The 15677-nt window shown below is 42.2% G+C and overlaps 1 protein-coding gene across 10 annotated transcripts in view; it reads right to left on the bottom strand.

Moving 5' to 3' along the window:
• Positions 1-15677, bottom strand: part of LOC120027597 (lethal(3)malignant brain tumor-like protein 4) — a 143127-nt gene that overhangs the window by 98203 nt on the left and 29247 nt on the right. For 2 of the 10 annotated variants that reach the window (XM_038972586.1, XM_038972587.1), the window contains exons 2-9: positions 10987-11093; positions 10025-10122; positions 5890-5944; positions 5523-5611; positions 3276-3380; positions 1929-2064; positions 1301-1392; positions 172-323 (exon numbers count right to left, since the gene is read on the bottom strand). In XM_038972586.1, coding sequence (XP_038828514.1) covers positions 172-323; positions 1301-1392; positions 1929-2064; positions 3276-3380; positions 5523-5611; positions 5890-5944; positions 10025-10105 — 710 coding nt within the window. In that variant the 5' untranslated portion in view covers positions 10106-10122; positions 10987-11093. The remainder of the gene's footprint in view (positions 1-171; positions 324-1300; positions 1393-1928; positions 2065-3275; positions 3381-5522; positions 5612-5889; positions 5945-10024; positions 10123-10986; positions 11094-15677) is intronic. The other 8 variants (XM_038972581.1, XM_038972582.1, XM_038972583.1 and 5 more) reach the window with 8 other exon arrangements.

Genomic DNA, 15677 nt, shown 5'->3' with positions numbered 1-15677 from the left:
AAAGCTAGACACGTTTCAAACTGAGACAGAATTCATTCTTTTGTAGTTTTTTCCCCACACACGCACACAGTGTGGATATTTTATTTTCCAATTTCTCATCAATTTACAACTCACAAAAATCTAACTTCAAACTGTTTTCCATTCTTTTGAACTGAATGACGGGTGTCTCACCAGTAGTCGTAGGTGTCGTCCCAGTTGTCGAAGTGAACCAGGAAGCGATTGTCCACGATGTCGGCCACCGAGGCCACACACACCAGGCACGGGTTCTTCCTGTCCACTGCCTCCAGTTTCATGCCCACCTGAAACTTAGAGGTGCTCGTGGTCTGTGGACACACACAGAGACACATCAGTAAGGGCTCAATTATTTGACTACGTAGAAATCATGCATTCATGTCAATCGAGGGTTTGAGTAAATATTCAAATAGCATACACTGATTCTGCCCTAAAGGCTTGAGAGCACCAACTTTGAGCTTTAAGATAACATTTGATCATATCACATACACGGAGTGTACAAAACATTAAGAACACCTGCTCTTTCTATGACACTGACTGATCAGGTGAATCCAGGTGAAAGCTATGATCCCTTATTGATGTCACTTGTTAAATCTACTTAAAATCAGTGTAGATGAAGGGGAGGAGACAGGTTAAAGAAGGAATTTTAAGCCTTGAGACAATTGAGACATGGATTGTGTATGGGTGAATGGGAAAGACAAAATATTTAAGTGCCTTTGAATGGGGTATGGTAGTAGGTGCCAGGCACACCAGTTTGTGTCAAGAACTGCAACGCTGCTGGATTTTTCACACTCAACAGTTTCCCGTGTGTATCAAGAATGGTCCACCACCCAAAGGACATCCAGCCAACTTGACACAACTGTGGGAAGCATTGGAGTCAACATGGGCCAACATCCCTGTAGAACGCTTTCGACCCCTTGTAGAGCTCATGCCCTGATTAATTGAGGATGGTCTGAAGGCAAAAGGTGGAGTACAACTCAATATTAGGAAGATGTTCTTAATGTTTTGAACACTCAGTGTATATTGTCCTATACACCAATCAATTCCCTTCATTAAAGTCATACAGTACCTCTCAGTCAATCTGTATTTGAGCTTTTGCCAATGTAAAAACACGACAGGAAGTAAAGCGGTGTTTCTTTGAAGCAATGTGGGGGGAGCTTTACAACAGCCACTGGGACACATTGTTCTGTTCTGCTGTGTGAATGAAGGTCAGCTTTTGGCCCCAGGCGTCCTTTCAGGAGAAAGAAGCACTAAGCTTATGACTCCCACAACCCGACCAAGCACTTACACTGTTATGGGATTTAAACAGATGCTGTGGTGCAGCTGGAGCATTGCAAGACTCCTGGTATTTATCCCAGTTAAACTCGACTTCGTTGTAGCCTGAAAAAAATTAAAAAATAGTGCAGAAAAATAGGAAGGGGGGGGGGGGGGGGGGGGGGGGGGGAGAGAAAAAACAAATGCGATTAGGGTTGTGAAAAATATTGCTGTGCCAGGTACATTACATTATTCCCAACAGACTGCTGTGTATTAGCACTAAATGCTGATGGTGTGGAAATAAGATGAGGCCCTTGTAAGAGAAATGAACCATGCATAGTTTAAAGACCATTCTCCTGTTATGTGTTGAAGTCTATTCCGTTAGGATCAAACAAACACAAGCTCTTACACAGAAGCAATACAATTATATCAAAACAGACAAAAGTGAACAGCTGAAGGGACCTTTCACACTACTGAGCCGAACTGAGCTAAGACAAACCGAGCTGTACTGAGCTGGCCTGGCTATGCATCCACCATAGTTGCTTGCCTTGAACCATGTTGACAAGGACCATGTGAAAATAATATATTGGTTTGGGTCAGCAGAATTAGTTACCGTGAAATGGGAAAAGAGAAAAAGGGTGTGCTGATCTGCTGTAGATCACCTTTTGGTGGGTGGAGCTTGTGTCCTGTCGACTCGCACCATCCGGCTGGCCTGATGTCGGCAGAGTCGGCGTTTAACCAGAAGTCATAGCATTCAGAGTAGCCGTCGATGTGGAGCCGCAATCGGTAGCCAATCACCTTTGAAAAACAAAATGCAGTATATATGTATGGATGTACATGCAGTCCCTATCTCAAAACACCAATCCACAGCCCGATGTCGTTCCGCTCCGTCTTCCCATGACTATTGCAGTAAGCTACTTGCAGGGCCTTGCGCTTAACAGTTGGTTTCTGTTCCACTGTGAATTATATATGAGACTTTCCATACAATTCGATTTTTGCTGATGGAAATACAACAGCGACAGCTCACGTAAATCTTGTACATTTGGAAAGTGGTCGATGTGATACGCAGATTCCAAGTGCTTAGGTAATGACTCGTGACAATTTCAACACAAAAGGGATGGCATAAAAAGCTAATTGACCACACAAAACTACCAAGGCCCTTGTCAGTAACAGTTATGGACGAGAATTTCCCCCACCCACAACAGTGTTGTCTGGACTTCAAAATCACAGACCCAGTTAAAGTGTGTGACACGCCCAGTGTGCTAGGAGAGCCCTTGGTGTGACACGCCCAGTGTGCTAGGAGAGCCCTTGGTGTGACACGCCCAGTGTGCTAGGAGAGCCCTTGGTGTGACACGCCCAGTGTGCTAGGAGAGCCCTTGGTGTGACACGCCCAGTGTGCTAGGAGAGCCCTTGGTGTGACACGCCCAGTGTGCTAGGAGAGCCCTTGGTGTGACACGCCCAGTGTGCTAGGAGAGCCCTTGGTGTGACACGCCCAGTGTGCTAGGAGAGCCCTTGGTGTGACACGCCCAGTGTGCTAGGAGAGCCCTTGGTGTGACACGCCCAGTGTGCTAGGAGAGCCCTTGGTGTGACACGCCCAGTGTGCTAGGAGAGCCCTTGGTGTGACACGCCCAGTGTGCTAGGAGAGCCCTTGGTGTGACACGCCCAGTGTGCTAGGAGAGCCCTTGGTGTGACACGCCCAGTGTGCTAGGAGAGCCCTTGGTGTGACACGCCCAGTGTGCTAGGAGAGCCCTTGGTGTGACACGCCCAGTGTGCTAGGAGAGCCCTTGGTGTGACACGCCCAGTGTGCTAGGAGAGCCCTTGGTGTGACACGCCCAGTGTGCTAGGAGAGCCCTTGGTGTGACACGCCCAGTGTGCTAGGAGAGCCCTTGGTGTGACACGCCCAGTGTGCTAGGAGAGCCCTTGGTGTGACATGCCCAGTGTGCTAGGAGAGCCCTTGGTGTGACACGCCCAGTGTGCTAGGGTAGCCCTCCCTCTACGCTGCAGCTCACCTCTGCCACAGACAGGACGCAGAACATGGAGGGGTGGAGAGGGTCAATCCCCTCCAGCCTCATCCCAGCCTTGAAGCCACTTCTGCTCGGGGGGAACGACTGGGCCTGGGATGGAGGGAGAGAGAGACGAAGATAAAGGGAGAGAGAGTGGGGGAGAGGAAGGAGAACATAAGAATGAGAAAGTGTGAGGGAGACAGCAATAGACATACAGAGAGAAAAGTAAATGAGAGGAAGGGAGAGAGAGAAAGTGAGAGACAATAAGGATAGAGAGTATAGGACAGAGCAGAGCTAGCAAAAAAGGAGATAACGAAACGACCAACAGGAGACCAGGAGAATAAACCCAAATGTTGATAAATAAAATATCCTCTCTAGAAAACCCAAACCTGTAGTAGGAAATATAACTCTAGAAAATCCAAACCTATACATTTACTAGGAAACATAACATTATTGTGCTTGCATTTTCATGGAGGCTGGACTGCCACGCTCAAGTGTGTCGCGGCAGAGCAGTTGCCGTGGAAATGGGTGTTTGTGCCTCTGACGGAACAGATGTCCTGTCAAATCCCTTCATAGAAAAATTCATACAGTACGCTGTACCGAGTGTTTGTAGCAAAGGACTTAGTCCAGTATAAATAATTGTTATGGAGAGAGAAATGGGGCAGGGGGAGGCAACACGGGGGGGGGGGGGGGTCTTGATACTGTGACATTTAGGGGTCAAGTCTCAAATCCTTGCTTAATCCACACTGCGGTCTAATAGTTGTGCTGTGACCGTTCTCAAATTCACAGTCATTAGAAACAATGGGGACATCCTGGTGTCCACCACCACACACACCCACGCGCATGAGCACACACACAAACAGTGTGACTTTCATCTATTTTGCAGGCCCTTGTCGACCCATTAGAAATAAGTCCTGCAGAAAAGCAGTAGGAAAGGGTCTGTGATTTCTCTGCAGTTTTAGCACATGGTCCTCCCCCTCATCTGAAATCTGGCTGTGTGATCTACAACTCCAGCTACTGCGATAGGGAAACTATTTCATCAAGGACAACTGGTTGCAATTTGCTTTGTTCTAAAATAAATAAAATAATTCACATTAAATCACTTGGAGAAAATACACAACATGAACAAAAGTATGTGGACACCTGCTCAGCCAACATCTCAATTCAAAATCATGTGCATTAATATGGAGTTGGTCCCCCCTTTGCTGCTGTAACAGCCTCCACTCTTCTGGGAAGGCATTACTATGGAGTTGGTCCCCCCTTTGCTGCTATAACAGCCTCCACTCTTCTGGGAAGGCTTTCCACTAGATGTTGGAACATTGCTGCAGTAACTTGCTTCCATTCAGTCACAAGAGCATTAATGAGGTCGGGCACTGATGTTGGGCGACTATGCCTGGCTCGCAGTCGGCGTTCCAATTCATCCCTAAGGTGTTCGATGGGTTTGAGGTCAGGGCTCTGTGCAGGCCACAAGTTTTTTCACACCGATCTCGACAAACCATTTCTTTACGGACCTCGCTTTGGGCACGGGAGCATTGTCATTCTGAAACAGCAAAGGGCCTTCCCCAAAGTATGTGGACACACCTTAAAAAAATGTGTTGTCACAATGTTGCAAGCACAGAATCGTCTAGAATGTCATAGCGTTAAGATTCTCCTTCACTGGAACTAAGGGGTGTAGCCCAAAACCATGAAAAACAGACCCAGACCATTATTCGTCCTCCACCAAACTTTACAGTTGGCACTATGCATTGGGGCAGGTAGCGTTCTCCTGGCATCCACCAAACGCAGATTTTTCTGTCAAACTGACAGATGGTGAAACGTTTCCTTCTGCTTCGGAGTCTAATGGCGGCAAGCTTTACACCACTCCAGCCGATGCTTGGCTGAATTTGGGCTTATGTTCGGCTGCTCTGCATCTTTTGAAGGGGTGTCCACATACATTTCTATATAGTGTACCTTTGCATAGTCCCGTAAACTATATACTGTACAGTAGGTCCTTAACATCCTTCCTTTTAAATCAACAGACCATGTTTAACATCAAGCAGCTGGCTTATGGCCTTTAAATGCAAATCATAGCTCTGGTGGCCTGTATTCTAGTTAAGTAAATGACATCTCGGACTGAAAACAGACAAACATGGGGAACTACCTGGACATTTTAATTTTCTGTTGTAAAATGTTCCGTTGTGCCCTAATGTATAGGGCTCTCATGTCAAGCTTTAGTAGTAGATAGACCTACTGATTGATGAAGGTGATGCTTACCTCAGTGAACAGTCTTAGGGGAACTGCTATGGCCTTCTCCTCTCCCAGGTACTGATCCCACGACCAGGCCTTCTTCTTACCAATCACTGCTACCACACCACAATCATCTGAGTTATATCTCTTCTTATGATACCACAAGCCAGATTCCAGGACACACATTAAACCTAGTCCTAGTCTAAAAACTTTGCTCAATGGAGAAACCCTGTGTGTAAATATACATCAGTACTCTACAGTACATAGCATATGCCAGCCATTATCATTTGATATCACTTTAAACATACTATGTGCATTCATATCAATAACCAGTAGTATTTTAGTATTCAGTTATGATCCGATTGTGGTTATTAGCAGCATTTCCAGAGTTTACCTTGTGTGCTGGTCACTTTGTTCTTCATTTTTGATGCGTCCTCTTTCGGTCGCTCCTGAAATGACACAGTTGTTACAGGTATAGAATCTTAATTTGATCACTGTCGTCTTAATTTGATCACTCGGTTGTCGCAGAGAATTTTCCTGCAGAGCAGGAAATGCAAAAAAAAGTATTCTAAACTTTGTAATTTCCACTTAAAAAAGTGAGAAATGAATCCAAACTAAAAATGCAACAACCCATACAAAAATGTTCATTAATTATAATCTACATAATAATTCACATTTCCTGTTGCTGCAGGATTATTTTCCTGTTGTGAGAAACTGGGAAAATTAAGATAGGACATCTATAGTTGCTGAAAGAAACTTGAGTAACACTTTACTTAAAAAGGCCCAGTGCTGTCAAAAACATGATTGTCCTGTGATTAAAATAGTATTCAGACCCCTTGACTTTTTCCACATTGTTACGTTACAGCCTTATTCTAATTGAATAAATAGTTTTTTGCTAAATCATAAAAAATAAACTGAAATACACATTTACTTAAGTATTCAGAGCCTTTACTCAGTACTTTGTTGAAGCACCTTTGGCAGCGATTACAGCATCGAGTCTCCTTGGGTATGACGCTACAAACTTGGCACACCTGTATTCGGGGAGTTTCTTCAGTTTTTTTTTTATTTGTAATATTTTCTACATTGTAGAATAATAGTGAAGACATCAAAACTACCGAAATAACACCTATGGAATCATGTAGTAAACAAAAATAAATTGTTACACAAAACCAAATATATTTTATATTTGAGATTCTTCAAATAGCCACCCTTTGCCTTGACAGCTTTGCGCACTCTTGACATTTTTAATACATTTGCAAAAATGTCATTATGGGGTATTGTGTGTAGATTGATCATTTAAAAAAAAAAACAATTTAATCAATTTTAGAATAAGGCTGTAATGTAACAAAATGTGGAAAAAGTCAAGGGGTCTGAATACTTTCCCAATGCACTGTATTATGTTGAATTGTAATGTTGAGTACATTGACCTCTGGTACCTTGGCATTAGGTTCCCAAAGTTGGGTTTGCATCTAAAAAGGTGAAAATAAATTATGCAGCTATTGAGGCTACCTGCCACTTATATAAGATTAGCTATGTTAATTTCAAAAAGAGACATGAATTTAGAACATAATTCTCCCGAGATGTCAATCACAATTTGAAATGTTGCAGGGTCGCCCCCATCCCTGCCTCCAAATGACTGAAAAGCTGTTGCAATTTTGAATTTTCTTCAGAGGTGGAGAAGAGTAGCTGAGGATGAGGAGAAGAGCAGCTGCCAAAAATCTTCCTCATGCCAGGTGACAGGAAGAAGAATTTTCTTCAACTGCTTACAAAAGCAAGAGTTTTCACAGAGATAGCAAACACAGCTTTGTAGTTGGGCTGCGTTCCTCTGGCAATATAGCTAGAACTGGCTTGCTAGATAGATTATTTCTAGTTAAAAATAATCACATTTTCCCTGCCTATGGACAGACCCCAAACAATGTACTGTAAGTTAGTATTTTGTACTCTTTTGCTAGCTAGTTCCTGGACATTAACCTCCTACTCTTCATCTTGTGTGGAATTGTTTCACTGACTTTGTCTCGGCATTATCCACAGGGTAACTGTCAACTTGAGTCTGAAAATGGACACTGGAGGTAAAGGAATCTGCGGCGTAAGTATCAATTTGATATTCATGAACATTTGTCATGACCTGATTAGGTCAGGCTACCTGATTTGGTCGGGGTGCATTGTAGCTAAGCCTTATCCTAACCTGCTACGTTAATTCAATGTAGACAGAACCATTGCTAACGTTGGAGCCCGACCTCACTGGGTTGTCACACATTAACCCATAATTCTTCACCTTGTGTGGATTTTTTTCCCTTCTTTTCCACAGACTCTTTCACATGATCTTAACTGTTTACTTGTTTAAATACCTTATTTTCAAATACAGATAAGCGCACAGAGGTAATTCGTACATTATATTTAGTTGTTCAGATGTGACCTTCCAGTGACTTTCGGAGCACACAAAGGGAAACAATACATTTGAGTCTTAATTGTTTGTTTTGTGTGCCTTTTATCTATTGCATTTGACATGCAATTAAAATTACATTTCTGGCACATATATCACCATATATTATGAACTATATATTACCAATATATATTAAAATAAGTATTATTCATATGTACATGTTGACCATAAATAATCATGCATACTGTTAAATATATTTACAACAAATGCATGTAAATATATGAATAGCACATGTACGTAAAATGCATACTACCACACATGGACGAGTAAGATGTCAAAAAAATTCTAACATATTTAGAAATAGCCAAAATCAAATATGTAAATATATTTATGAAATATATCTGTGAGTAGTACATGTATTTAGATATATTTATTTCAAATATTAGTACATGCAGTTCAAGTGAGAAGTTAACATACAACTTAGCCAAATACATATAAACTCAGTTTCACAATTCCTGACATTAAATCCTAGTCAAAATTCCCTGTCTTAGGTCAGTTAGGATCGCCACTTTATTTTAAGAATGTGAAATGTCAGAATAATAGTAGAGAGAAAGATTGATTTCAGCTTTTATTTCTTTCATCACATTCCCAGTGGGTCAGAAGTTTACATACACTCAATTAGTATTTGGTAGCAATGCCTTTAAATTGTTTAACTTGGGTCAAACGTTTTGGGTAGCCTTCCACAACAGGTTGGGTGAATTTTGGCCCATTCCTCCTGACAGAGATGGTGTAACTGAGTCAGGTTTGTAGGCCTCCTTGCTCGCACACACTTTTTCAGTTCTGCCCACAAATTTTCTATAGGATTGAGGTCAGGGCTTAGTGATGGACACTCCAATACCTTGACTTTGTTGTCCTTAAGCCTTTTTGCCACAACTTTGGAAGTATGCTTGGGGTCATTGTCCATTTGGAAGACCCATTTGCGACCAAGCTTTAACTTCCTGACTGATGTCTTGAGATGTTGCTTCAATATATCCTCATAATTTTCCTCCATGATGCCATCTATTTTGTGAAGTTCACCAGTCCCTCGTGCAGAAAAGCACCCCCACAACATGATGCTGCCAGCCCCGTGCTTCACGGTTGGGATGGTGTTCTTTGGCTTGTAAGCCTCCCCCTTTTTCCTTCAAACATAATGATGGTCATTATGGCCAAACAGTTCTATTTTTGTTTCATCAGACCAGAGGACATTTCTCCAAAAAGTACAATCTTTGTCCCCATGTGCAGTTGCAAACCGTAGTCTGGCTTTTTTTTGGCGGTTTTGGAGCAGTGGCTTCTTCCTTGCTTAGTGGCCTTTCAGGTTATGTCGATATAGGACTCGTTTTACTGTAGATATAGATACTTTTGCATCCGTTTCCTCCAGCATCTTCACAAGGTCCTTTGATGTTGTTCTGGGATTGATTTGCACTTTTCGCACCAAAGTACGTTCATCTCTAGGAGACAGACCGTGTCTCTTCCTGAGCGGTATGACGGATGCGTGGTCCCATGGTGTTTATACTTGCATACTATTGTTTGTACAGATGGACGTGGTACCATCAGGCTTTGGAAATTGCTCCCAAGGATGAACCAGACTTGAGGTCTACAATGTTTTTCCTGAGGTCTTGGCTGATATCCCCATGATGTCAAGCAAAGAGGCACTGAGTTTGAAGGTAGCCCTTGAAATACATCCACAGGTACACCTCCAATTGACTCAAATTATGTCGATTAGCCTATCAGAAGCTTCTAAAGCCATGACACCATTTTCTGGAAATTTCCAATCTGTTTAAAAGGCACAGTCAACTTAGTGTATGTAAACTTCTGACCCACTGGAATTGTGATCCAGTGAATTATAATTTGTAAACAATTGTTGGAAAATTGTTGGAAAAATGACTTGTGTCATGCACAAAGTAGACGTCCTAATCGACTTGCCAAAACTATAGTTTGTTTACAAGAAATTTGTGGAGTGGTTTGAAAAAAAAGTTTTAATGACTCCAAACTAAGTGTATGTAAACTTCAACTGTATATGTATTTAAAATATGTCAATATATCAGGCTTCTGTATGGGGTTAGGATATGATCAAGAGCTCAGGTTTGGTCGGTCCAGGCCTACTCACTCTTAGACAATATTCCTCCACCACGCCTTTGCTGGAACTCACACTCAGTTTTATTTTCTTCCTATCCTCTGCCTGCATCATTCGAGACAGGATCAATTCTACAACCAGAGAGGAAAAAAAGCCACATGAAACACACACATAGGCCAACAGAATGCAAAATCAAATTAATTGCCATTTAAAATTGTGCATTGCGTTAAGTTGAGACGTCTCAATTTATTCCTACATGTAATTTTCCTTCTGAACAGAGTGAATGAAAAGCCCCCACATTCCTTCTAGAAAAACATGAAAGCTCTCTGAAGTATCCCCCTTTCAAACAAAGCAGATTACATTCCTAGTCTTATGTGCACTTCAATTGTTCGCTTGAGACGTAAGCAGCTGGACCGCCTCATTGCCCGTGGTAGGAGACAGAGGCGGGATGTTCCCCCCCAAGTACAGTAACCCATGTGTATTGTATATAGAGGACATGAATGCATCTCTTTCCCTGGTACATTATGTAAATTGATGTCTGATGGAATTTGGATTGAGTTCCTGGTAAGAGATAAAGACTGCTTCCCATGAAAGTCAAATGAAGTGAAATGGGGTCTGTGGTAGAGGGGGTGGCCGCCGCTGGAGGGGCCCGGATTTTCACGGAAAGGCAGTGAGAAGCAGCGACTGTGAGCCTTCCGAAGCAGATTAATGGACTGTACTTTAGTTACCCGGAAACAAAATGGATTCACTATATAACTGTAACACTTACTGCTCTAACACAAAATGGTCACCCTCGGGCCTTGTTGCACTCTGACTAAAGATTAACTGTGTTGAAATATCATAAAGGAAATCTCAGGGCTACAGAGTAAAATAATCACAGCCTAACCTTATCGCACCACAAAACGGACTGAAATCATAATTTTGACCATTGACCACTGCTACCCTACTGTTAAGTGAACTCTTCAGTGTTTCAGTGAACTTCCATAGTGACTCACCGTTTGGTATTTCCTCCTGCCCAGTCCTTCGGCCAATCAGGGACTCAGTCTCCCAGTATCCATTCCAATCACATTCTATGTCTTGAGCAGATCTATTCGAGGCCTAGCTATAGACAAAACAAATAAAATGAACAATGGTTCAAAATGACAGACAAACATGCCATAGTCAATAAATGCAAAGCATTTAACTTTGTTAACACAACAATTCATGTATGCATGTGCCATACTCTGAAAAGTTGAAATGAGATTCCTCTGTGTAAACAGCGTCCCCAAAACCACCCAGAGATTTAGTTTTACTAAAAGGTTTGTGGGGAAATAGGGATTGTTTATAAATTACAGCTTAAATACTGCAATGAGGATTTGATTGAATGGCTCCCATATTCTCCATGGAAGGTTTCTTGGAGGTATGAAGGAGAGGGGGAGGGGAGCCAGTGCTCGAGGTCCCCTAGGGTGAGTGGAGGTGGGGCTGGTCTGACTGCAGTCTGCAGGCCCTCTGATTAACTGGGAGGGGTGGCTGCCAAGGCTCTGGGCATTAGGGATAGGCATTTGAAATTATTTCAGTATTATAAAAATATCAGATATGTGGATAGTCGAAATATGTGTTTTAAAAATACACTGGATGACCAAAATTATGTGGGCATCTGCTCATCGATCATCACATTCCAAAATCAGGGGCATTAATATGGAGTTAATGTAACAGCCTCCAGTCTTCTGGGAAGGCTTTCCACTAGATGTTGGAACATTGCTGAGGGGACAAGAGCATTAGTGAGGTCGGGCACTGATGTTGGGCGATTAGGCCTGGCTCGCAGTCGGCGCTCCAATTCATCCCAAAGATGTTTTGATAGAGCCCTGACCTCAAAACCTCTCTGTGCTGACCAGTCAAGTTCTTCCACACCGATCTCAACTAGCCATTTCTGTATGGACCTTGCACGGGGGCATTGTCATGCTGAAAACAGGTAAGGGCCTTCCCTATACTGTTGCCATAAAGTTGGAAGCACAGAACCGTCTAGAATGTTGTATGCTGTAGCGTTTCCCTTCACTTGATCTAAGGGGCATCCGCCAAAACCAGATTCTTCCGTCGGACTGCCTGATGGCGACGCATGATTCATCCCTCCATAGAACACGTTTCCTCTGCTCCAGAGTCCAATGGCGGCAAGCTTTACACCCCTCCAGCCAACGCCTAGGAATTGCGCATGGTGATCTTAGGCTTGTGTGCGGCTGCTCAGCCATGGAAACCCATTTCATGAAGCAACCGACAAACAGTTCTTGTGCTGGCGTTGCTTCCAGAGGCAGTTTGGAACTTGGTAGTGAGTGTTGCAACCGGGGACAGATGATTTTTACGTGCTTCAGCACTCGGCGGTCCCGTTCTGTGAGCTTGTGTGGCCTACCATTTGTCAGCTGAGCCGTTGTTGCTCCTAGACATTTCCACAGTTGCCAATGTTTGTCTATGGAGCTTGCATGGCTGTGTGCTCGATTGTATACACCTGTCAGCAATGGGTGTGGCTTAAATAGCCGAATCCACTCATTTGAAGGGGTGCCCACATATATACTTTTGTGTGTATATATGTACACTACCATTCAAAAGTTTGGGGTCACTTAGAAATGTCCTTGTTTTTGAAAGAAAAGCTATTTTTTTGTCCATTACAATAACATCAAATCGATCAAAAATACAGTGTAGACATTGTTAATGTTGTAAATGACTATTGTAGCTGGAAATAGCAATTTTTTTTATGGATTATCTACATAGGCTTACAGAGTCCCATTACAGCACAACTGAAAACTGTTCTAATTAAAGAAGCAATAAAACTGGCCTTCTTTCGACTAGTTGAGTATCTGGAGCATCAGCATTTGTGGGTTTGATTACAGGCTCAAAATGGCCAGAAACAAAGACCTTTCTTCTGAACTCGTCAGTCTATTTTTGTTCTGAGAAATGAAGGCTATTCCATGTGAGAAATTACCAAGAAACTGAAGATCTCGCAAAGTTTTTCAGTTGTGCTAACAAAATTACAAATTGTTTTTTAATGATCAATTAGCCTTTTAAAATTATAAACTTGGATTAGCTAACACAACGTGCCATTGGAACACAGGAGTGATGGTTGCTGATAAATGGTCCTCTTTACGCCTATGTAGATATTCAAAAAATATATATATTTTAAGTCTGCCGTTTCCAGCTACAATAGTAATTTACAACATTAACAATGTCTACACGGTATTTCTGATCAACTTAATGTTATTTTAATTTGCTTTTCTTTCAAAAACAAGGACATTTCTAACTGACCACAAACTTTTGAACGGTAGTGTATATGAAACATCAATGGAGACTTGTGCACTGCACTGCTTGTTTCAGCAAACTGGTGGGGAAGGGGCGAGAGAGGAGCAGGAGCCGGTGTGTGTGAGTCTGTGTTGTTCCAAACTGTTTGGTTACTTCTCTGCATCTTTCCGAGGTTAAGTTTAAGCATTAATTACGAATTAACTCTGAATGGTTATAGTAAGGGTTAAGGTTTGGGATAGGCTTAAGTCTTCCAAGTAATCGAATACTAAACATCCGTTTGGATATTCGAATAATCGCAGTGCATTCCTACTGGGCATGGGGTGGAGCTGTGTGTCCTAACCCTCCCCTCCCTCACTGGGCTCCATTGATCGAATTGTTTAATTTGACAGTGAAAGAGCCACCAGGAGGTTTTTGATCTGTATGGCGCACACACACACACACAAGATAGCAAAGAAGACCAGGTTTGTGGGAGTAAAGACAAAGGGCTAAATCCTAACCTGTATGTGTGCATGTAAAGTACAGTAGGCCTAACTATCTCATGTAAATATTGCACTGATGCCAATGGTAACTGTGTAAAAGACTGATGATCTTTAGGATTCATCCCATTGATGCCACAGTATGTCCTCAGACCTACAGTAAATAACTACATTCAAGTGGTTGGTATGGGTAGGATGATATTGTGTGAGGCTGACGATGTGCAACAATGTAAACAACAGTCTTAAATAAGCACACCAATAAAGCTGAAAAAATAAATACAATTTTCCTGCGATCTCCACTGCAGTTATCCAAAAAGACAATTACGCCACAGCAAATACACACCAGGCCTTAGTAATGCAGCGTGAACTGTGTACCTGACAGAAATTAATAAAATTGTCAACAGATGAAATGTTGCCACCATGACGCGATGAAAGAGACCCAGCGATTAGGGGAGCTAAACAATGGCCGCTACCATGGTGCGGATTATGGGGGAGCCCGTGGGGGGGCTTTGGATGCTGGAATAATTTTGGAGTGGACGAACATGCCTACATTTTGAAGTAATTTATTTGAAAAATAAAATGAAAATATCATGAATGGTTGTGTTCATGACACATTAAAAGTTAATAAATGTTCAGTTTAAATTACATTTTTTATTATTAGGCCCATAAAAATATTTCGTGCAAGATTCCATTTACCTTGATGGCTTACACCCCCCACCCCCCAGAGACCCCTTTTTCACGTTTGAAAATTGACCCCGCCCCCTTTTTATGATTGTTTATTGAGCCTATATTAAATAAGGCACCAAAATCTTGATTTTGTTTAATTTGAGAGACCTAGAAAAATGTTGGTTTTGAAGCTCATTATCTGTAAGTTTAACAAAACTCATGTCATCTTTTAGGCTATTTAATATTACAAACAAAGTCTAGACCTTATTCCCCCAAATTTTATTTTGCTACCAAATGTATTATAATTTATATGAACCCTCATTTCATTACACATTCTCTTTTACAGCAAGTGAATAGATCAATTGATAGCAACAGAGACACACAGTGTATAATATTACTTCAAGCAAATACTCCTAGACTTTAGAAGGCAGTAGCTCAGCTTTTGAATGTCAGAGACAAATCAAAGATAGGTGCCACTCTAGCAGGTGGGGGAGTACAGTGAGCGAGTGACAAAGGGAGCAGGGAGGGAGAGACAGCAACTAACCAAGCCGACTTGCACTATAGTAGACTAATAGCTGCCATAGCTAGGTTATTTATCATCCAATGATTACGTAGTACTTGTTTTGACTGCATCAAACCTGGAGAAGCTAGTTAAGATACCTGGCTAACATCGTTAGCTAGCTAGGCTAATTGAGGCCGCATGCACTTTCTCATCCTACAGTTACAAATAACAACTTAATTCAGAATATTAAGTAGCTGCCTACCTGTTGGCTCATGGTCGTTGTAGCCTATCCTTCAACTGTAAAATCTGTCATTTTAATTCCATCTTCCATTGATTAGATATCTCATAACTTCTGCCACACTGTCAATTTTAATTCCATCTTCCATTGATTAGATATCTCATAACTTCTGCCACACACGGAGGCTCTATGAGTGCAGTCTATTGCCGCTTTGATGACTTATGATTGGCCAACAACAATCTACACGTGGCACGCTCCACTCTCTTTACTGCAAGCAGTCGCGTTCGGATCTGTACGGGCCCTTCCGGACAAGTCAGTTAAAATAACAAACCCGAGACGAGTGGCAGATCCGACTATCCGAATATTCGGGTACAGGTGGATCCGTGAAGGTCACAAATGAGCGCTGTTACACACGCAAGCATGAATCTAATAAAGTTAATGGCAGGCCGTGCATAGGCAAATAACAGCATGCATCATTCTCCAGACAGGAAGGTGTGAGAGAGAATTTGAAAACAAATCCAATTTTGATGTGTCAAT

This window comes from Salvelinus namaycush, chromosome 33 (assembly GCF_016432855.1).
Source record: "Salvelinus namaycush isolate Seneca chromosome 33, SaNama_1.0, whole genome shotgun sequence".
Taxonomy (NCBI): Eukaryota; Metazoa; Chordata; class Actinopteri; order Salmoniformes; family Salmonidae; genus Salvelinus; species Salvelinus namaycush.
The sequence above is the reverse complement of the archived record's forward strand: the minus strand, read 5'-3'. Positions and strand labels throughout refer to the sequence as shown.